The sequence below is a fragment of the Penicillium antarcticum genome (assembly GCF_028974205.1).
Source record: "Penicillium antarcticum strain IBT 31339 chromosome Unknown utg000009l_segment0_segment0, whole genome shotgun sequence".
NCBI classification, from domain to species: Eukaryota; Fungi; Ascomycota; class Eurotiomycetes; order Eurotiales; family Aspergillaceae; genus Penicillium; species Penicillium antarcticum.
The window spans coordinates 2,613,579-2,635,955 of record NW_026695307.1 but is presented as its reverse complement, the minus strand read 5'-3'; the positions used below and the strand labels follow the sequence as shown (position 1 = coordinate 2,635,955).

The 22,377-nt window shown below is 49.7% G+C and overlaps 9 protein-coding genes across 9 annotated transcripts; 3 read left to right on the top strand and 6 right to left on the bottom strand.

The window, feature by feature from the left end:
• Window positions 1-540: 540 nt before the first annotated feature.
• Window positions 541-1,022, bottom strand: pam18 (putative mitochondrial DnaJ chaperone (Tim14); the record flags this gene model as incomplete). Its single annotated transcript, XM_058467413.1, has 4 exons — window positions 541-679; window positions 735-788; window positions 848-921; window positions 972-1,022. 4 exons carry the CDS (start codon window positions 1,020-1,022, stop codon window positions 541-543), a joined length of 318 nt encoding a protein of 105 aa, XP_058315259.1.
• Window positions 1,023-1,209: 187 nt separating this feature from the next.
• N7508_009349 (ribosomal eL24 family protein) lies at window positions 1,210-1,836 on the top strand (the record flags this gene model as incomplete). Its single annotated transcript, XM_058467412.1, has 2 exons — window positions 1,210-1,214; window positions 1,269-1,836. The coding sequence occupies 2 exons, from the start codon at window positions 1,210-1,212 to the stop codon at window positions 1,834-1,836; spliced, it is 573 nt and encodes a 190-aa protein (XP_058315258.1).
• Window positions 1,837-2,861: 1,025 nt separating this feature from the next.
• N7508_009348 (MDR family MFS transporter) lies at window positions 2,862-4,554 on the bottom strand (the record flags this gene model as incomplete). The annotated part of the gene is made up of 2 exons (XM_058467411.1): window positions 2,862-4,316; window positions 4,378-4,554. 2 exons carry the CDS (start codon window positions 4,552-4,554, stop codon window positions 2,862-2,864), a joined length of 1,632 nt encoding a protein of 543 aa, XP_058315257.1.
• A 774-nt stretch (window positions 4,555-5,328) lies between these two features.
• N7508_009347 (uncharacterized protein) lies at window positions 5,329-5,796 on the top strand (the record flags this gene model as incomplete). The annotated part of the gene is made up of 1 exon (XM_058467410.1): window positions 5,329-5,796. One exon carries the CDS (start codon window positions 5,329-5,331, stop codon window positions 5,794-5,796), a length of 468 nt encoding a protein of 155 aa, XP_058315256.1.
• A 1,181-nt stretch (window positions 5,797-6,977) lies between these two features.
• tcsC (putative two-component osmosensing histidine kinase (Bos1)) lies at window positions 6,978-11,179 on the bottom strand (the record flags this gene model as incomplete). The annotated part of the gene is made up of 2 exons (XM_058467409.1): window positions 6,978-7,004; window positions 7,073-11,179. The coding sequence occupies 2 exons, from the start codon at window positions 11,177-11,179 to the stop codon at window positions 6,978-6,980; spliced, it is 4,134 nt and encodes a 1,377-aa protein (XP_058315255.1).
• A 1,336-nt stretch (window positions 11,180-12,515) lies between these two features.
• On the top strand, window positions 12,516-14,115 carry N7508_009345 (phenylalanine--tRNA ligase subunit alpha; the record flags this gene model as incomplete). The annotated part of the gene is made up of 2 exons (XM_058467408.1): window positions 12,516-13,960; window positions 14,022-14,115. The coding sequence occupies 2 exons, from the start codon at window positions 12,516-12,518 to the stop codon at window positions 14,113-14,115; spliced, it is 1,539 nt and encodes a 512-aa protein (XP_058315254.1).
• Window positions 14,116-15,083: 968 nt separating this feature from the next.
• On the bottom strand, window positions 15,084-15,445 carry N7508_009344 (uncharacterized protein; the record flags this gene model as incomplete). Its single annotated transcript, XM_058467407.1, has 2 exons — window positions 15,084-15,227; window positions 15,287-15,445. 2 exons carry the CDS (start codon window positions 15,443-15,445, stop codon window positions 15,084-15,086), a joined length of 303 nt encoding a protein of 100 aa, XP_058315253.1.
• A 1,275-nt stretch (window positions 15,446-16,720) lies between these two features.
• On the bottom strand, window positions 16,721-17,320 carry rps21 (40S ribosomal protein eS21; the record flags this gene model as incomplete). The annotated part of the gene is made up of 2 exons (XM_058467406.1): window positions 17,224-17,320; window positions 16,721-16,949 (listed from the first exon to the last, which is right to left on the bottom strand). Exons 1-2 carry the CDS (start codon window positions 17,253-17,255, stop codon window positions 16,721-16,723), a joined length of 261 nt encoding a protein of 86 aa, XP_058315252.1. The 5' UTR covers window positions 17,256-17,320.
• Window positions 17,321-17,523: 203 nt separating this feature from the next.
• On the bottom strand, window positions 17,524-21,368 carry N7508_009342 (Cystathionine beta-synthase core; the record flags this gene model as incomplete). Its single annotated transcript, XM_058467405.1, has 6 exons — window positions 17,524-18,131; window positions 18,200-18,552; window positions 18,634-18,685; window positions 19,493-20,587; window positions 20,794-21,102; window positions 21,179-21,368. The coding sequence occupies 6 exons, from the start codon at window positions 21,366-21,368 to the stop codon at window positions 17,524-17,526; spliced, it is 2,607 nt and encodes an 868-aa protein (XP_058315251.1).
• Window positions 21,369-22,377: the final 1,009 nt, after the last annotated feature.

Sequence of the window (22,377 nt, the reverse complement as noted above, 5' to 3'; positions counted from 1 at the left end):
CATTTCGTCCGAACCGGACAGGGGGGAGGGGCTTCCGTACTCGTTTTACACGCCGATCCAAGCAGATTAGATCTCATTCTATTGGCATAAATTGCGCATGTCTTACACTGTTCATTTTCGATTTTGGGCTTGGGCTGTATTCGCGGGGTACCCCGTCTCCAAAGCAATGCAGCCCTGGAACCATGGGGACCTACGTATCATACATGTACAGAATGGGATGTGACTTCGCAGCGTCTGTCCCGCGTGCTTGTGTTCAATCAGCAGGGATCGACAACATGGCGGAGAGGCACGCGGTGAGTGATGCCGGCGATTCCCGATTCCCAAGGGAGGATTGATAGTAGATAAAAGTACATTCAACGAAGAGTGGCGATCTCGTGAGGATATGGAAAACAAAGTGCATATAATACAACAAAGTTGCAGGATCATATCTGTTCCTGCGACCTCGTAAATGCCAAAACCAACGCCACGCTATGCGCCCAAAATTCACTATTCCTTCATCGGCAGGGCTGGTTATCGAGGAAAGGTCGTATACAGAGAGTCTCAGGTGTGCTTGTCGAGGAATTCCTTCGCTTCGTTGATCTTGGTGGCCAAGTATGGGCTACCGCCGCGATCGGGGTGGTTGAGCAACATGAGCTGACGGTGGTTCTTGCGCACCTTGTCCTTGGTCAAGGTTCGTTCACTTGTATCCAGTCAGTTGTGATGCATTAGAAGTCGATAGGGTCTGGGGGACATACGCAAGTTGAAGGATCAGGGAGGCTTCCCGACGGGTCATGCGCTGCTCGAATCCTCTGTTCACGCCGTGAGCTGATATCCATTATGCTATGTTTGAGATAAATTGTTCACTTACCCCTTGTAAAATGCCTTTCCGGCAGCGTTAACACCTCCAGCGGAGCGACGGTAGGCGACCAGACCGGCACGGCCCTGTAAACATGTCAGTTTGGTAATACCGAAATGCGTTCTGTCATACTCACGAGGAAAGCCGCAACGCCGACACCGAGACCAATAGTGAGAACGGAGGCCATTATGGAGATTGACAGTGATGGAGGTGAGTCGATGCTTGGACGGGGAAAGGTGAAGGCGCCGCGGGATAGAAAAGTCAGCGCTCGAACCCCAAAAGGGGTTTAGCGTTGTCTGCTCCACCATTCAGGCCCAGCTTCAAAAAAAGTTTCTTGCGACTCAACAAAGCCATAACCAACACCATCCACAGCCATGCGGTATGTTTTATCTCATTTTCTATAGTTTTATCCTACTGACTCTTCTGTTTCTAGTGTTGAAACCTGCCACTTCTGTTCCCGCCCGGCTTTCCCAAGCAAAGGCATCACATTCGTCCGCAACGATGCCCGGCAATTCCGTTTCTGTCGGTCTAAGTGCCACAAGAACTTCAAGATGAAGCGTCAACCCCGCAAGCTGAAGTGGACCAAGACTCACCGTGCTGCTCGCGGAAAGGAGATGATCGTGGACTCGTCGCTCGTCCTCTCACAGTTCGCCAAGAAGAGAAACGTCCCCGTCAAGTACGACCGCAACCTGGTGGCCGCCACCATTACCGCTATGGAGAGAGTGGAGGAGATCAGAGCCCGCCGCGAGCGTGTCTTCACGAAACGCCGCCTGGCCGGAAAGCTTGCCCGCGACCGCAAGCGCGAGGAGGACCGCAAGGTTGTTGCCACTGGCGAGCACCTCATCCGCAAGGAACTCCGGGAGCGCGAGGAGGGTCAGCCCATGGTGGCCGAGCAGAGCAAGACTGCCAACAGAGTCCACGGCGAGGAGAGACTCCGCCAAAAGCAGAAGAGCAAGCTCTTGGTGGATGGTGGTGTCGAGGAGGAGATGGATATCGACTAAATCCGATCTCAGGCATTTCCTCTTTTCTTTTTTCCTTTTGTTTTCATGCTTCTTCAGATACGACACGGTTCCTGCAGCTTGCAGTTTTTCGGAGTTGGGCATGCTTTCATGGTGTTTTAAAAGCAATCAATGTTTTTCATCATATCTCATATCCAGTGGGCTGTTAGCTTCTTGTGGCTAACAGAATATTTTTTTGCAATTACCCAAAATGTTACATAGAATTTTGCTAGTCCGTATAGTGACTAGACTGGTCACGACTACAATGAGATCTTTGGAGAATGAATAAGAAATTGTAATTCTAAAACAGTGGTCATCAATTTGTTCACAGTGCTATGAAGTGTTAGACGAATTCTTTACAAAATCCTCAAACTGAGGGTATACCATTTCAGGCATTCTTTCCGCCCTACTTTGGCCTCTTTTTTCCACCTCTTCTTTGCCCATTTCCAAAGCGCCTCGGATGAGCCGTTCAGATCGTATGACCGTAGGGGTGTGAAAGGACTTATAGGCCACTGTTATATACTCAGGAGACTAGCACAGACAATCACCGCCTGAATTCTTAGGCTTCCAACTGATCCTTTCAGAATTGTTTCTGTTGTTGACTTTCTGGTGCAGAATCTCTACGGCCCTACGGAATTGACGGCGAAATTGGGCAGCCTCGAGGCCAAAAAAGCCTTTCCATCCGTTCTTTGGTACAGCGAACCGACCCTTGACTTAGACTAATACTCGGTTTCATTCTTCGGTCAAATTTGAACTAAACTAGAATACTTTCGCAGCCCTCTGGCTTCTCCCCGGAGTCCGAACCTGAGACAGGAAACACAACAACAAATACACTTGGACATAGAATAATTGCTCTTGGTGAAGCACCAATATCCTATCAAATTACTACACATAATCCCAAAATATATCTACAAAATTCCTAAATAAGCCATACTTAATCAACGTACTACCACTGCCTTTGGCTGCTGATATATGAAGTGCCCAGCTCGATCTGACACACCTTTCTTCAACCGCACCTGCAAGGTTCTTCAAGATTCTGAAGCAGGCGCATCATTCTTCTTGATCGTCCTCCATTCCATCGTAAGTGCCGGGATGATCATCAAGCAAGAAACCGCTACACTAACAATGAATGACCGTCGGAGACCATCGTTGTACACAACTAGAACATCATGCATCTTGTTAGCCGGTACTGCATTGACGAAGCCAGTTGCGCCAGCCTCTAGGGTTTTAGACAAATCGATTCCCTGGACATGGGGCAATTCTGCGCGAAGGAAATTCTGGAAGAGCGATTGCGAAACCGCAATGAAGACCGCACCACCGAGCGACTGAGCAAAAAACATCAGCGAGACACCAATCGCGACCTCTCCCATGGGGAGGATAGTTTGTGCCGCTAGAGATGGCTGCTGCATTCCACTGCCGATGCCAATACCAAAGAGTACCTGGTATCCAATCCAGGCAGCGTGGTTTGTATCAAGCTTAAAGGTCGTCATCAACCCAGCGCCAGTCGACATGAGAATTGTCGCGACAAACATCGATGGGACATAGTATCCCGCTCTGGTGATGATTGCACCGGAGAGAATGGATCCAACTACCAGTGCGAGCACCATAGGGATCGTGTCGATCCCAGATTTCACGGCACTGGTGCCGCGGACTCCCTGGAACCACAGCGGTAGGGTGTATAGCATAGATATGAGCCCACCACCAACACACAAAGCGAATACAACCCCGCTAGTAATGCTGCGCTGGTTGAAGATGTGCGGAGGCACAGTTGCATCCGTCTTGAGCCAGATCTGCACGCCGACAAAGGCGAACATAAGGACCCCCGATATCACAAACAGCGCAATGATGCGTCCATTCGTCCAGGCATAAGCCGTGCCACCCCATTGCAGGGCAAGCATGAAGCAGATCACCGCGGGAAGGAACAATACGCTCCCTAGTGGGTCCAGGCGGAGGATCTGCCGCTTCCATGTATCAGTGGAGGTATCGCGTGGGGGTGGGATCAGTAGGAACAGGAAAAGCACAACCATAGTGAATCCGCCGATTGGAAGATTGATGTAGAAGCACCAACGCCATGTAACGTTGTCTGTGAAGGCACCACCGAGCAAGGGTCCAATAATTGACGAGATGCCGAATATTGAGCCCATTAGCCCGACGTACATTGGCCGTTTGGCCAGTGGCACGATCTGTGCGATGATCACTGTCGCGCCAGAGAAGATGCCTGCTGAGCCAATTCCTGCTATCGCTCTTCCCACGATGAATGCATTGGAGTTGGGGGCACCGCCGCAGAGCGCCGATCCGACTTCGAAGATCAGGATCGCAACAAGAAAGATGTTCTTAGTGGAGTAATAAGTGTATACTTTGCCCCAGGATAGCTGGGTGGCACAACTTGTCAAGAGATAGGCGCTGGCGTACCAGCTGATATCGTCGAGAGCGTTGAATTGGTTGGAGATTTCTGGTACTGCAGTGGCGATGATAGTGCGATCCTAGTCCGAAAGATTCGTTAGTATAGTTGCGTTAACAACAGTGAACTCATGAAACTCATACCAATGCGACCAGAAACATAGCAAGCAGGATCGAAACGATGATGACTGCGAGCTTGATCCCTTTTGGAAACTGACTATCGTCTTCTTTGGCCTCCGAAGGCTTTTCTTCATCAACTGAGGGCTTTTCAGAATCAACAGAGGATCTCTCATGGCCAACTGAGGATTTCTCATTATCCATTGAGGTACTGTCCGGCTGGTCCAACCGTTTCTCATCTATTGAATGAGCCATGGCCAAGAATGATAGTTAAACAATGTATGTGAATTATTGAGTGTTGTGCGATAAACTAGTGAATATAATTTGAGATGTACAGGAAAAGGACTATAAATACTCAGTAATATTTACTAGGACGCGTTGGGATGAAGTTCATCTCGGCGCCGAAACCAACAAAGAATCCCAATTCATTGCGAGACAGACGGGACCGAAGGTAGCGCCGACGCACCCACGGGTCCGAGACATACAGTACACCCACCCCCTGTGACCAGACCTCACCATATACGTCCACAAACTCTCCAAGGACGTCCACGGTATCCTCCCTCTGTCTGAATTGTATTGGCAGCTATTCGAAACCCGAGTCCCGCTGGAAGCAAGCTTAAACAATACAACGCGCTTTGGCCCTTCTTCTCGTCTGCTCTCTGAAAGTTATCGATTGCAACAAATAATATGGGCACCATGTTAAATTCAAGCTCCCGTGTTACTCGGGGCCATTCCTGTTACTTCTGCCAACAACGAAAAGTGCGCTGTGATGGCCACCGACCATGCTCAACATGTCTACGGATCGAAATTAAAGGGCCGAAAAAGCAAAACTTCTGGAGCTATTGAGGCTGCAGACTACTTGGCTCGGAGACTCGAGCTTTGTGAGTGGCACAATTGTGCGGCGTGGTCGTGAGTGCGCTCTCATACCATTTCTGTGAGCGTCCGCGCAACGTGAGCGACAATGACCTGTCACTCTCAATGCGAAAGCCACCCCAGGATCGGCCCGGTGCTACCAAGATGCTGTTCTGTAAGATCCGATCCGAGATCGGCGATTGCATGGGTAGCTTGAAGGCTATGGAGCATCTGTCAGAAGACGGTACTATGGCCGAAAGGATAATTGCCGAAGAGCGCGCCATTGATACTCTCGAGAGCAGACTGGAAGACGCTTATCTGAAGGACTGTGACAGGTCGATCCCTCCCCACCAATTGGCCTTGTATATGGCACGATCTTCCGTCTGCCAGATGCGTCTGGCAGCCCGACATTCCCGTCGATGTACGCATCTCTCGTCGGATGATAGGGACCAGCTGTTCTCCCTTGGCCTTCAGGTACTCACGTACTATAATTTGACCTATGCGAACTATGATCTTCAGCCGTATATCTGGCGCGTTGAAATGAGTTTCCGCTTCGAAGCGTTTATTCTAGTGGTTACGGAGGTGTCATCCTGACGGGAAGGGGAGCGAGTAGACCAGGCATGGGCGGATCTTCGGAAAAGTAAAGAGCATCTCGTTGGCAACTGCTGTAGCAGAGGAAGAACCGAGTCCATGTAAAGGCAAGCATCCTACGACAATGTTGAAGTTTCCCATAGGACCCAGGATGTATGTGTTGTTGTCTGCCTCAGTTGACGGAGTTTGTGTTCCCATGCTCTTTGTCTACCATACCCTTGGCCGGCAGGGCGCATATCCATCCGATGGTATATTGTTCGTTGGTAAAAGGAGAGTGCGAAGAACTTGTCTTGGTTCTTAACAGTCAGGTAAGACGAGCAACCAAGTTGACTTGAGGTTTGCAGTAGTACATGGGTGGCACACGACCTAAGTAGGAAGATTTTCTCTTCATTCAGCCGCGCCTGGGTAGACTGCGCAGAATGCGGGGCTTCTTCGCACGCGTGGCTGTGCTCACTATCTTGCAAATGCAAAGGGGCTTCCTCACGCCTATAGCTACTCGCTTTCCGAGTGTTCCTAGTGAGAGCACAGAAAAAACGGGACATTTTGATCTCAACAAAAGAATCCAATAGCCCTATGATAGAAAGAAAAAGAGAGAAGAATCGCCTTCATGAGAAATGGCAGACTAGAAAGGGACCTCACAGAGGATGAAGAGCGGTATTCTCGAGCCGCACTTGATATGATGAAGAAAGGAAATATAAAAACTAAATACAATACAAAATGGAAAGGAAAAGGGAGATGCTGAGGTCCTGAGGGGCCGGGGATGCCAAGAGTAAAAGATAAAAGCGAGAGGCTGGATGGGAAATGAATCCCAAAAGACAAGACGAAAGAAATAGAATAGCAAAGCGCCCCTCTGATAAGCGAAAACTCCCCTGTTCAGTTGTTCACTGGACTTCCTTATAGATCAGACCAAGTCGTATCGAATAGTATGCGCCTAACTCCATATCCGTCGGGATAAAAATCAAAGACAAGCGAATGCAAGAGGTGGGCGCGGTGGAGATAGGAGGAAAAGAATCGAAAGCGGATCACAAGAGACGAAGCAAAGCGCAATTGGGTATGGAATAGATCAAAGCAGACACACCTAATAAGATGAGACTCATATAGACAGGGGTATCAACGGCCACATCGAAAAATCAGCTGGCAAATCTGCGAGGCAGAAAACAAATGTTTGTGATATACGAACAAACTCAGCTGCTGTTTGATCGCAACAATGTCTATTTGAGAGAACACGATTAGCCAATCTGGTCCGAACAACTCATGTTGGAACATACAGCTAACGTACCCGCTCGTCTATCATCTCTTCTTCTTTCTCTTCTGTGGGACTGACAACACTCCCCCGGGTGATGGGACCAGAGGTCGTTACAGCCCGCGTTTCCGGCGCGGGGCGAGGAGGAGGTTGTGGCAATGGTTGTTGCTGCTGCTTTTGTGACCGCTGCTGCGGTTGTTGTTGCTGCTGCTGCTGGTTTTGGTTGTCCGAGGACATTGAGTAGTTGGGATGCATTTCCCCGCTACTTGAAATCCGAGACTCCTTGCTTTTTTCCAACAGCGAACCACCAAGGGTAGCGCACTTGAGAATAGTTTGCATCATCTGGTTTTGCTTGAGCGGCTTCGACAGGTACTCGTCCATCTGGGCCTGAATGCACTTTTCTCGGTCACCCAACATGGCGTGGGCAGTAAGAGCAATAATAGGGGTTCGTTGGAGTCCACTTTCGCGTTCGTATTCACGAATCTTACCAGTGGCTTCGAATCCACCCATGACAGGCATTTGAACATCCATCAAGATGACATCGTAACGGCGCTTCTTGACAGCCTCGACGGCTTCCAGACCGTTCCCGACAACGAATACATTGTGGTTGTGTTTCTGGAGAATCTTCATTGCGAGTTGCTGGTTCACATCGTTATCCTCAGCAAGGAGAATGTCGAATGAACGGGAGTTGTCTGTGGTGATTGGCGTGGAGCGGCCTTCCAATGCCGGCAGCATACCATTTCCGAGATCGATCGGTTGACACGGGGTGGTCATGTATGAACTGATACCGAGATCCAGTGCCGACTTCAAGCTGACGCACACCAATGGACACACAAGAACGATGGGAATATACTTGAACTCATCGAATGTTCGCAGGATTCTGGCGGTGTCGACCGAGTCCACGATGATGACATCGTAGGCGTGGCCTGATTCCTTACCAGAAGGATCTTGAATTTCTGGCGGTGGAACATGCTCCTCATTTCGCACAACCAGGGGTTCTAGGGCAATCTTCTTCAGCATCTTCAAGATGTTAGAAGCCTGAACGCCGTTCTGACCCTTGTCAATGAACAACACTCGGTGGTTCTTGTAGGGAAGAAGCTGGTTGGAGATGACGCTCAAGGACTGATCTGCCAGCTTCACCACGCAGGTGAAGTGGAAGGTACTTCCATGGCCGTATTCAGATGTGACCCAAACATCACCACCCATCAAGTTCACGAGACGCTTGGAAATGGAGAGACCGAGACCAGTACCACCGAATCTACGGGTGGTTGAGCCATCGGCTTGTTGGAAGGTGTCGAAAATGAGATCAAGCTTATCCTCCTCAATTCCAATACCCGTGTCGGAAACGGAGAACTCAAAGGCGTACTCATTTGTTGTACATTGCTCCCGATCAGACTTCCGAATGGTGAGTTTGACTTCACCATGCTCGGTGAACTTGATGGCATTACCAACCAAGTTGAGAATGATCTGGCGCAGACGGAATGGATCGCCAATGACATAGTCAGGAACGGTGTTGTCAACCTGGTATGTCAAGCTGAGGAACTTCTCGTTGGCCTTCACAGCCAATGTCTTAAGGGCGTTGAATACAGTGCCACGAACGGTGAACGGAATGCTCTCGATCACCATACGGTTGGCTTCAATCTTGGAAATATCCAGGATGTCGTCAATGATGGTGAGCAAACTGTTTGCCAGGTTGTGCACGACGTTGAGCATCTCTCGGGTGTACGGTTTGAGGTCATCCGTATCTAATGTTAGCTGCGTCATACCAATGATACCGTTCATTGGCGTTCTGATCTCGTGAGACATGTTTGCCAAGAACTCTGATTTGGTGCGATTGGCAAGTTCGGCAGCCTCCCTGGCAGCAGTGTTACGCTGGATACTATCCCGCAGGTTGGACACCATCTTATTGATCTTTCGCTTCAGTTCGTCCATTTCACCTGACGCGTTGACCGTGATGAGCTTGGTGAAGTCACCGTCTGTGGCGGCATCTGTGATTTCGCCAAATGCACGCACTTGGGATGTCAGGTTTTCGGCCATGGTGTTGACGTCCTCGGTGATTTCCTTCCAGGTCCCCGCAATGCCCTCCACGTTGGCCTGACCACCCATCTTTCCATCGACACCGACATCGCGGGCGACCTTCTTCAGTTCGGTAGCGAACTTGGCGAGTCGCCCCACCATGTGGTTGATCGTGACCTTAAGAGTGAGGATCTCTCCTTGAGCATGCACCTCAATTTTCTTGCTGAGATCACCCTTGGCAATGGCTTGTGTGACGTCGGAGATACTTCGTACCTGAGAGGTCAGGTTCTGCGCCATAGTGTTCACATTGTCGGTGAGATCTTTCCATTTTCCTTCCACATTATCTACCTTGGCCTGTCCGCCAAGGGTGCCGTCTGTGCCGACCTCACGAGCCACTTTACTGACCTCGAAGGCGAATGTGTTGAGCCGGTCCACCATGCCATTGATGGTGCTCTTAAGGTCAAGAATTTCTCCTTGGACATTGGCAGTGACCTTCTTGGTCAAGTCACCCTTGGCGACAGCGGTGGTAACGTCCGCAATCTCGCGCACCTGGGTGGTCAGGTTGTTGGCCATGCGGTTGACATTTTCTGTCAGATCCTTCCATGTTCCTTCGACATCGTTCACGGTGGCTTGTCCTCCGAGGACACCGTCGGTTCCGACTTCCTTGGCGATCTTGGTGACTTCTTGTGCGAATTGGCGAAGCTGGTCCACCATGGAGTTGATAATATTCTTGAGTTCAGCGATTTCTCCCTTGCAGTTCGCCTGGACCTTCTGCGTGAGATCACCCTTGGCGACAGCCTTGGTCACAGTGGCAATATCTCGCACTTGCGTGGTAAGATTGTTGGCCATGGCGTTAACATTAACTGTGAGTTCGTTCCACATGCCCTGCACACCCTCGATCTGGGCTTGTCCACCGAGAACACCTTCAGTGCCGACATCACGCGCGACTCTCGTGACTTCCGTTGCGAAGGTCCGAAGTTGGTCCACCATGGTATTGATAGTCTGTTGCAGTTCAAGAATTTCACCTTGGGCGCGGCTCTCGATCTTTTGAGAAAGATCACCATGCGCCACAGCAGTAGTCACGGCAGCAATTTCTCGCACTTGGTCTGTCAGATTCTTGGCCATAATGTTGACGTTCTCCGTGAGTTCTTTCCAAATACCATGGACCCCAGTGATCTGAGCTTGTCCACCGAGTATTCCTTCAGTACCGACTTCACGTGCCACACGAGACACTTCACTACCGAAAACTTGCAGTTGGTCCATCATAGTATTAATAGTTCGCTTAAAAGTCGCGATTTCAGGGTCCATCTCTAGAGGGTGAATCTGAACCTTCATAGACAGGTCACCGTTGGCGACTTGAGTGATAATGCCGCCGATTTCACGTAGAGCTTTCTGGAAAGCCTCATTGGCCTGTTGATGCTTCCGCAGTTCACGTTCCAAAAGAACGACATCCTCGTTTTCAACCTTGGTAAGAGCACGGCGAGTGTGCTCTTCCTGTTTTTGCAACTCGTCGCGGACCTGGGCAATGATATCCTTCTGGGAGCTTATCTCCTCGGCCTGTTTTTGGACGTGGTTGCGGAGGTAACTGATGTCCTCCTCCCGTACGACACGGGTGCCGGAGTTGGCATCTTCTTCTTCGTCGGTTTCGTCATCGTCGATTTCTCCCAATGGGCGTTGTTCGTCTGGGCCTGGGGAAGCCTTGGGTTGGTCGGTTTGGGTCGATTTTTGCTGCTGTAAAAGGCAAGATAAAGAGTCAGAATCTTGACCGGACGACAAGCGAGAGAGCCCAAATGTCCTTAAGAAATCAGGATTCTTCTCGTTGGGTTCTCCAGCAGACGGGGTGGTTTCATGGGGATCCGTCTGCTGTTGGAGATCGTCGGGGAATTTGTGGTGACTGACAGCTTGGAATTCCAGATGGTGCACACGGCGCACCAAGGCCTCAAGCTCGGCTTCGAACGCTGCCTTTGCGAGACTGTGTTCTCCGGGGAGTTTGGCCGACTTAATACCGTTGGCGGAGGGTAATTGAAAATCAAAAGGGGGTGAGGAGGAGCCGGAGGTAGGCTCGTCTCGAGCCAGGTTCTGAAGTACGACCGTCGCGGCTACGAGAGTCTCATCCACGCCGGCCATTGTGCCCTGCATCCTGTCAGTTGCTAGATCGGGGGACAAACATGTGTATAGGTATCCACCATATTGACATGGATAAGGTAAGGAAGCGGCTGGCTGGAGGAGACGGCTCGGCCTAGATAAGTAGCACTCACCGGAAATTCGGGATCCTGACACAAAAGATCAAATAAAGAAATTACAGCGACATCAAGCCAAGAGATTCAAGAAGAGACAGATGGGATAAATAGAACCCGAGTCAATCGGGGATAAAGGAAAGCGAGAGAGGACGAAGGGGGAAGAAAAGCGCGCCCGGTTATGTAAGCCAGGCTTTGCGGGGGAAACAAAACAGAAAGAGAAGAGAGAAAAGGAGGTCTGGAACAGAGAAGAAATGGTCAGTACGAGTAGGGGGGAGGAGAGAAAATATTTCGAAAGGGGCGGTGATGCCGCCTCTTTTTTTTTACCCCAGTGGTTTCTTCTATACTGTGTCTCGTTGCCTATTTAGAGCGAAAAACGTTCTATTTTTTTTTTCAGTGTTTCGCCGAGTTTACCACACTTCCGATATTTACAGCATCTCAGCCTGGGGGCACGGACAAAAGCGTTATCTATTAAAGTTTCGAGCATCATGTACTTGGGTACAAAATACACCGTACACAAAACCTCCTGGATCAACTTCACTCGCTTTACCAAATCCCGAAAGCGTGACGATCGACTCTGTAATGGCGATCGTAGGGCCGTGGCTCCAGTCACCCGGCACATATGGGCGTCGCAATAGTCTAAACTCAGGCATTTCAAAAATAGTCTCAAGCGAGGATAGACGAGCAAGTCTCGGGATTGGGTGGGTTTGAGATTCGGTGGAAAGCCAGTCAGAAATGAATGAACGAAGATGTCTCTAGGGTCCCAGCTCCATAGTTCGATTCCAATTCGGGTAAACGTGTGTGGCTGAGTGATATTGGTCAGCTCCAACTGCGCACGTGTGGTCGTTTTACGTTTTGATATCTACAGTCAGGAGCAGTATACGTTGTCTTACTTAGCATATCTTACTTGGACTGGGTCTTGGTGCGTAGGCATAGTGTAGGTCACTAGTCGGATGCACAGTTCATGTTGATAGGCTCGGCAGCCTATAAGAATGGGTTGTATCAAAATATGTGACACCATCCCAATATCAATATATCGTCTAAAATGAATACAATATGGAAGTATCAGTTTGACCTGCTTATGTACGACCGTTGGCGGGGTCAAACGGCAGAAGTGGTCGGTGTGCTTTCCCGCATTGTGTCCCGCCGAGTCATAATTCTGCGAAATACTGCCCGATATTCAATATTGACCTTCCTCCCAATTTATCCTATAGGATACGGCTGTTATGGCGTCCGATTTGACAAAGCCGGTTCTGGACGCCCTGTCCGAGTCAGATGCGCCCCTTCTCTCCAGCGATGCCTTCCCCTCCGACCCCTCAGCCACTGTGAAAGCTGCGCTCGACCGCCTTGAATCCCGGGACATGGTCAAATATGAAGCCATTAACACCGAAGTCTTGACTCTCACTGCTGAGGGTGAAGAAATTGCCGCCAATGGCAGTCACGAAGCCAAGGTGTTCGCCGTGGTCGTTGCCGCCATGGACGGATTGAAGATCACCGAGTTGCCCGGGATTGTGGGCAAGGACAACGCCAAGGTCGGCCAGGGAAATGCTTTCAAGCGTGGCTGGATTAAGAAGGACAATGATCTGCTGCGGGCCACCACAGACTCAATTGTCGACGAGACGCAACAGCACTTGCTCACAGTCCAAAAAACCAAGACCTTGGCCGACAACAAGGCGATGCAAGACCTCAAGCGGAGAAAGCTGATTGTCCTGAGCAAGGAGATCACCTACAAATTCAGCAAGGGCCCCAAGTACGCTCGCGAGCTTGTCAAGGAGGAGACCGACCTCACCCCCGAGATGATCGCAAGCGGCTCCTGGAAGACCGCGCACTTCAAGCCCTACAACTTCAACGCTAAGGGTGCCCCAACCACAGCCGGTACGCTACACCCTCTGAACAAGGTGCGCCAAGAGTTCCGCAACATCTTCTTCGAAATGGGCTTCGAGGAAATGCCAACCAACCGCTTCGTCGAGACTGGCTTCTGGAACTTCGATGCTCTCTTCGTGCCGCAGCAGCATCCTGCCCGTGATCTCCAGGACACCTTCTATATCTCTGATCCCCTCAAGGCCGACGGACCTCGCGAGGACGATCCCAACGACCCCCACCTCCCCAAGTCGCTCAAGTCCGACAAGCCCCTCGACTACCAACAGTACTGGGACAACGTCAAGGAGGTTCACCAGGACGGCAAGTTCGGCTCCATTGGTTATCGCTACCCCTGGAACGCCGATGAGTCGCTCCGCCTGGTTCTTCGCACTCACACCACCTCTATCTCGACCTACATGCTGCACAAGTTGGCTGCCAACCCGCGGCCGGTCCGCTACTTCAGTATCGATCGTGTCTTCCGAAACGAGGCCGTCGATGCTACCCATTTGGCAGAGTTCCACCAGATCGAGGGTGTCATTGCTGACTTCGGTTTGACCCTGGGTGGTTTGATTGGATTCATGGAGGTCTTCTTCGCCAAGATGGGCATTCACCAGCTGCGCTTCAAGCCCGCTTACAACCCCTATACCGAGCCCAGTATGGAGATCTTCGGTTATCACGAAGGTCTGGGCAAGTGGGTTGAGATTGGTAACAGTGGTATGTTCCGACCAGAGATGCTGGAGGCTATGGGTCTGCCCAAGAATATGAGAGTCTACGGATGGGGTCTGAGTCTGGAGAGACCCACCATGATCAAGTAAGGACTGACAAAAAGGTTAAAATTGGTTGAGGTTGATTTACTAACATATATCTACTAGGTACGGTGTCAGCAACATTCGTGAGCTCCTTGGTCACAAGGTGGATCTGAACTTCATCGAGACCAATCCCGCCGTCCGTCTGGAGAAGGATTAGACGCGGAGCATTTGACATTCATAGAAGGCAAGAAAAAAAGTATTTCTTAGGTCGTGTCTTGAAGGTCCTACCAGGAATCACGAGTTTATGTGGAAGGAAACGTATTGCATACCAACAATGAGAAGATGTGAATAAAATGTTTATTATGCACCAGTTACTAAACTTCGATAACTACATAGATATCTCTACGTAGCAATTCCTCTCTGTGGGGAGGTTTTATCGCTCGCAAGTAACCGTCATTTTAAGAATGATCCTCGAGACGAACTCAGTTCGCACAGCGAGTCTTCAATGTCGATCTGTTTCAGATTCGACGATCATACAAAAGCTCGGATATCAATCTCCACTGCGCGAATTCTGATGGCACCACTTATGGCGTACTGCATATCGCATCACAGTTCTCGTAAAGGAAATAGATCATTGAATACAGCTTCTCCTACTGATACACCGTACTGTATCTCTGTCATTATACATCATGTTTCTCCACTTTTGCTACCGTCTACTGCAGCGTCAACAGGTACTGTAGACCGGCTTGACCAGTAACCTCTCCTTATTTCATTCCACTGTGTGTGTGGCCCTGCTCAAATACGTGAGAACATCCATTGAGTTTCTCTTTGCTAGACTGTTTTTCGGTCAGAGTTATGCCAACTCTATGTGTGAATAGGTTAGCGCGTTTACCTAAATTGGATACGGTATATATATCCATGTCTCGCTCATGGGAAATTCGAACATTTCGAAATGACACCCACCCTAGAAATACCAGCATTCTCCGAGCAGGAGAAACGAACTAGCAATGGAATTGACTGGAGACTATCCAGATCAATGAGGACCTCCGTATTGGATAGAGAAAGGAGATCGCAGTTGCGGAGATCTAGGAATTTATGATTCTCCTCGCCTGGCTTCTCCAATTGAGATTTCACGTCTAAATCCTGGGTCATAAATTCCACTGGTATACCTGGTGCGCTTATGAACTAGTCTGTAGTGAAGGGCTCGTGCTCTTCCTTGAGCTGGACATCGTCATGGAAATCCCCCCTATGATTCATGAACGACTTCCAAGATTCAAACTCGAGATCGTCAACAATGGTAGTGCCAAGATCACGCATTGAATGTGGGACCTGCTGTTGATTAGCATATTGTCATCGTCAACAAAACAAGCACTTCGTGGAAGGCCTACTGCTATGCGAATGCCGTTCAATCCATCCCGGTCATAGACAGATGCATCATCAGGCCCAAGGATGGTATCCGTTGAATTATTCTCTGCCACAGCATCAAGCTCAAGGTCAAGACTTTCGGTGGTAGTATCTTGATTTCCCTTCGTGATACATGTTGACATCCTGTTCTGCACAAACAAAGATACCTCTTAGCTCGCTAGAAAGTGGTTGATAGACAAGAGACACAAATATGTAAAAAGACCAGCCAATTCAAAATCATTGTTGGCGGTGTTAGGGACTATATGTTCGTCCCTAGGGATAGATGTACAGGGCAAGTATGTCGCACTTGGTATTTCTGTTTGACTAGCAACAGCAGGCAGGAAGATACTCTATAATTATTGAACGGGAGATTTGTCTTTCATTATATGGAAGCGGTTGCTTGAATACAATAGAGGACTGAGGCATCCAAATGAGGAAGGATATAACAGAACAACAATGGCGGATGTGACGAACTATCTAGGGACAGAAGTGATGTGGCTTACAATCTCCTTCTGAATCACACTTCTCGGTTGCTTCATCTTCAACAAAAGCGTGGGGCTATGTTGTAGTTAGGCCAAAGGATTCAAGATCAACATTGGTGATCAACTTGCGGCAAAGGGTAAGCGCGAGAACGAACAGGAGGCTACCATGGCAAGACGAACAGAGGCGAAACAAATACAACGGGAAATGAAGATGTTATTGATCTAATTTGTCTACGTGTAATGTCCCACCCGTATCTGTGCCCCAGCGCATTGATCTTTGCGACAGTGGCTCTTCAGCAGGCGGGGTATGCGTAATTTCCGGCATGGATGTGCTACTTCTACCCCCTCGCTCATGGGATGTAGACCGAGGACCAAGGCCAGAGAGACCCCTGCCTAGTTCTCTTGACTACAAGAATGAGGAAGCCTTGATGTGCCGATGAGAAAGAAGAAAGAAAAAGAAGGGAGGAAAGAGGCAGATAAACACAACAACAAAGGCGGTGAGGTGAGCCCTAAGAGATATATAATGAAAAGGGAGAACATTTCGATTTTTTGGCATTGCATTTTTTTGCTTTTGCTTCATGAGTGTTGACGGGAGATTCTATCGCAGCAAGAGAACAGGCGGGGGATTCTTAGAGAAAAAACCTGACCCATTAAGTCGTCGATTCCATTCATTTCGATAGATAGGACAGTAGGAAAACAGGGTTTCTCGGAGGAGAAAAAGAAAAACAAGAATCAAGGAACATGTGACTATATCCCTTCATCCTTCTTTTGGTCATGAGAACCAACTCCCCGAACACGGACCATCAAGCCACGGTTCCTCTGCGATACCATGATTAGCTATTTGAATACCATATAGGTTGTGAGTCGCTAGTCACATACCATCAAATCAACCCGTCAACACCACCTCCGGTGAAAAACCACATCGCTGTAGATAATTTACCGCTGGGCGGACCAGACGTTCTTGAGGAAACCGTCACGCTGAGCGAGGCGGTTGAAGGAGTCGTCGCTCTCGCCGCGAGCACGGATGAAGCCGCAGAGAGCGAAGGTCTCGTTCTCGCCGGTGTAGCGACCGTTCTCGTCAACCTTGCCGACGGAGATCTGGACGGAGGCGTGGTCGTTGGCCTTGATGATGCGGTTGGTGGCGCTGCACTTGCGGGGCACGTAGCTGTGGAGAGGAAGGTCATGTTAGTTGTCTATTCTTCTGTGTGGCTTTGCGGATTGTCCCTCCAGCCCGGGTATTTCCTGTGTCCGATGGCTCGCAACGATCTCAAATTCCGATATGGATGTTTCTTCTTTCTTTGTGCGCTTATTTTTCAACTCGCTTTGCCATCTCCTTAGGTTTGGATCGAGGAATTGCTGAAAGTCGACGGGCCATCGAGGGGACAGGACACTGGGTATATTGGGACTGGGGTGACAGGATTGGAAGCCATGGCACGTACAGATCGACGATCTCTCCCTTGTCGTTCTCCATTTTGGCGGGTTTGGTGGTGAGGTTTTGACGGGCGACGGTGAGGTTGGAGGTGGAGGGTTTTTCTGCCGCACATTAAATTCAAGACTCAAATGATTTGTGTGGGTCATGTGACCTTTTGTCGAGGGCTGGCGCCGATGTGGGGAATGCGTGGTGAGACGCGCCAATCATGGACCGTGGCAATTCAAGGCGGTGTCTTGGGTTTTATAGAAGTATCAATGTAGACTTGCTTTGTTAATGTTAACCTTATGCAGTAGGTTACACATGTATTCTAAAGATTGCTCTTTTCCCGTTCTTGTTCAAGAATTTCCTTCTTCCACCCAATAGCCACTTCTCTCGCACTGCCCTTCTTAAACCGCACAAGAACAACTCTATCAGATTCGCCCCGCTTGCCTGACCCTTTCAACTCAGGCCCAGGTTTATCAAGGGCCAGGACAGCCCTCCCATCACTAGTCATCTGAATCATGGTCGGAGATATACACTTCTGCGTCCAAGGCGGAGATCCCGAATGTACAAATTCGACGAGCGCTTGACGGCGTTTCTCCATATCCTCAAGAGAAGCACATGCTCGAGGCTCCTTGTCTAGGAAGCCTGATACCAGATGCAAGAGAAGGAACTGTGGCGGGAAGAGAATGATCTCTGCCTTCTGCGCACGGCTGATCCACGCCGATGCGGGAAGGAACTGCGCCTCTGTAACTTCAATCCCCCCATCACTAGTGGGGACCTCGAGCTCATCGCGTTCGCCTTCTGCAGGCAGTTCAGCGAGAAGATTCTTGTCCACATTTGCAGGCAAGGGTAAGAAATATAGATACATCTGAGTGGTGTATCGCTTAGGAACGTTAGTAGGTGTAACCCAACGCGTGAACGGGATCAATTGATCTTTTGTGAAGTCAGTCAAGGCTCGCCTAAACGAAACACAACATGGGTAAGATGAACTAGACACTCACCTAGATCAGGCTCGGCATTGGGATTCTGCTGCTTAAGCCACTCCTCAAATGTGACCTTGTTCTGATGGATTAGTTTCCGGCCAGCCTCCCGGGTAGGTTCGTCAACGGCGAGCATTTTCCCTGAGGTCCGGTCAATTGCGAGGAGGATTCCACTCTCTTCAAAGAGCTCTCTAATCGCTGCACGTCTATAGCTAGGTGAGTCCTCGTGCCTTGCTGAATCTTCTGGTGGAGGACATGGCCCGTCTTGGGTGGATAGGTTGCCGCCTGGGAAGACATGGGCAGAGGCGAAAGAGCTAGATGTCTGGACGCGATGAAGGAGAAGGATCTCGTTCTTTGAAGAGACAAGTAATACACTGATATAATTAGTTATGAGCCTTGATTAAATGTAGAGGGAGATGCGGCAGCCTTTCACACGTCATGCAGGGGCTGCTTACCTGGAACTGGGACGGGGTACCGCGGGCTGCTTCTTCTGTCCACCTTCCTTAGCTCGAGGCATTTTCGGATTTTGGATGTTTGGATTTGTATCTGATGAATAAGTTCTCTGTGCAGCTATACAATTTAGGCGTTGAAGGGACTTCGGCCGAATGTGAGATGGAAATGCGCGAATAATGAGGCTGGGAGAACTTCGACGGCCCAATGTGTGTGTAAATCGGCCGCTGAGATGTTGGAATATGGTCGACATCTCAAAATCTTAAAGCCGAGCAACAAGCCCTGGTGTTTATAGAAGACAATGACCCGAGAGCCTAGGCTGTCCCCTGTTACCCCGCGTGCAGCTTAACCACATCGAGTTTAGCCGAACGCGGCGCCATGTGCTTGGACAAACTACAGTACATTGACTCTATTGTATAGGTTAACTTATTACAAAGGCCATAAAGCATCACGCAGTCTTTCAACAAACACCTCGAAGTGAATGTTTCATCTGTTGCACTGTTTGTGCCTGAATTTGGCCCTCTTCTTTGATCTCTTTTTTGGCCATTTTCGAGTACCTTGAGTTGGTTATCTAATTTATTTAGAGATGTGCCTTGTGAAAGGACTACTGGCCACTGATGTACATCTACTGGTTTACAAAGAATGATAGCTGAGTGAAAAAGTAAACATGTTTGCTCATTAACAGAGATGGCGTAAATCTTCAAATCGTAAACTCCTATCCTTTACCCCTTTTTTATTTTCCAGGCCATATTTCATCGGGTCGGACCCGAGACATATTCACAACGAAAAAAAGACCAATTAACAAGAAGCTTGAATCTTAAGCATAAAGCTTCTTGTCGTAGGAGTGGAGGCCGTGAACGTTACCCTCAGTCATGGCGCTGGCACTACGCATCTCGAAGCGGACAGTGCCATCGTTGACACCTTGGTGCATAGCGGTCAGACTGGGTCGACCAATATCCTGCAGAGAGTGCTGGATACCGGCAACGAGGTAAGGAATGAACTTGGTGACGGAGCCACGGTCGAGGACTGAGCCAGCGACACCCTGGGCAACAAGTACGTTGGCCTTCTCGGAGAAGTAGCGAGCGGTACCAGCGTTGCTGGCCTTGCTGTCCTTGGCACCGTTGCCGGCCTTCTTGTCCTCCATGGCGGCGATGGAGCCCATACCACGGTAGGCCTTGACGAGCTGACCCTCGTTGCTGACGTAGTACTCGCCAGGGGACTCGGTGGTACCGGCAAGGAGACCACCCATCATGACAGTGCTGGCACCCATGGCCAGACCCTTGACAATGTGACCAATGTTTTGGACACCACCGTCGGCAATACAGGGGACACCGAAGCGAGCGGCGAATGAAGCAACGCTGCGCACGGCGGCGGCCTGGGGACGGCCAACAGCCATGACCTCCTGGGTGATACAGGCACTACCGGAGCCCATGCCAATTCTCAGGCCATCGACACCGGCAGAGATCAGAGCAGCAGCCTGCTCACGGGTAACGACGTTTCCGCCGATAACATCAATCTCAGGGAAGGTCTTCTTGACGTACTTGATCATCTCGATCTGGTACATGCTGTTACCCTGGGAGCTGTCCAGGATAACAATGTCAAGGCCAGCCTCAACAAGGAGCTTGAGGCGGGACTTATCCTCCTCACGAGTACCGATAGCGGCGGCACAGATGAGCTGCTTAGAGTCGGGCAACTTGGAGGCGAGGGGGTAGTGGAGGTTCTTCATCAAATCAGAGCGGGAAAGCAAAGAGACGATGTTACCGTTGGAGTCAACAATGGGGAGCTTGCCCTTCTTGGACTGACGGAGAACCTCGTTAGCCTCCTGCAGGGTGGTACCGGCAGGGGCAGTAACAAGATCCGTGGCCATGATGGCAGTCACGGGATCGTTCAGCTCACGGTGGAACTGAATATCACGGGAGGTGACCATACCAACGAGCTTGGAGCGGAGGGTTCCGTTCTCTGTGACTCAACATTAGCATTCTGCTGACAAAAGCTAATGTGTGAAGACAAAGTCAAAAGATAGACAAAATTGCTCAGACAATATCGGTTCTCTACAATGCGGCTTTCGCCGCTACAGTGGAACGAAAGTTATAAATTAAAGATGTTGGGTCATCATGCAAGGTGGGGGTTGGTGCTGCAGGGGAATTGAGAAATATTTGACTTACCAGTGACAGGGAAGCCACCGAATCCCCACTTGGCCTTGAGCTCCTTGGCCTCACCGACGGTGGCGGTGGGAGAGAGGACAACGGGGTCCAGGATGAAACCGTTCTCGTATCTCTTGACCTTGCGGACCATCTCGGCCTGGTCCTCGGGGGAGCAGTTGTGGTGAATCACACCAAGACCACCGAGCAGGGCCATGTGGATAGCCATGTTGTGCTCGGTGACAGTGTCCATCGGGGAGGACACAAGGGGTGCCTTCAGCGAGATACGCTTAGTGACGGGGGTGGTCAGGTCAACCTCGTGGGCAGCGAAACCTATACCAATTAGTAATGGCTCTCTTTCTTTTTTTTTTTTTTTTTTTTTTTTCAATCGGCGCGGGGTTCGGCTTACCGATGTAACCGGGGAGGATCAGGAAATCGTTGTAGGTCAAAGCACCGTGCTTGTCAGAGTCAAGCAGGGTGTCAGCGTCCAAACCATCGGGGGTAGTGTAGGACTTCAACACCTCCAGGGCGTTGGCGTAGTCCTGGATCTCAGCCTTCATGGCAGCTCCGGGAGCAGCGTCGTTGGCGCTGATAGGCATTATGAATAAGAAGAATGTCCCGAAAACAAAAAATGAGACACGACTTGAGTTAAACTAATCAACAGAAAGAAAACGTTCTGCTGATGGAGAAAGTCGAGCTTTCCCAAGAAAGAAAAAGAAGAAGAAAATGTTCGAGCGAAAAATTACATCCTTTTCTCTTCCGTGCACGGCCACATCAGGCTTTTGGCCTTCCTTGATTGGGCTTAGCGTACCGGCGCTTGTCTGGTTGACGCCGTTAATTGGCTGATAAACGAGGTTCTTCAGGGCGGTGAGCTGCTCCAATGTGTGAAGAGGTACCTGGACTATATCTGCATATGGTTGCTTTACTTTTGATCTGATGCAACCTCTCATTGATGGATTTGGATATTTGTCCATCATGTAACACGGACATTGAGTGGCCACCTGGACATGCATACTGCCGGTTCCTGGAGCGGTCCGTATAGTATATCCGTATACCCGACAAACAACAATAATGCTTACTGAATGATAGAGCATATGGGGCAAATAGTTTTCAATAAATCATGTCTTGGCTGACCGGTACACAATTCTTCATGCTGTCAAAAGCCTCTAATACATACCCTATGAATTTGAGTCAACTCATTCGAACATGGACTTGGATTCAGCAATGGGCGAGCATGGTGCCTTCAATCCGACACCAGAAGCACAGAGTCAGAATAAACCAGGGTGGGGATTAAATCACCGTGAATAAAGACCAAAGTTAATCCAAGGGTCTAGCTTGGAAAGCATAATGACTTTGCTTAGCGAATCGACCAAATTGGAAGGCAGTGGCGGCTTCACTGAATATTCCGGTTCAGGCAAACTGAAGAACAAAAAGGCACTCATCACCAGCGGAGAGTATGTGTAATACCAGCTATATTAACGGTGGCTAAGAAGTGTTTGGTTCTGGAATTGGGCGATCTGTGGCTGTTTTGATGGCAAGAGAGGGTGCGGATTTGACAATCGATTCCCTGTGGACAGAGCAATCAGATGCAGAGGAAAGAGATCTATT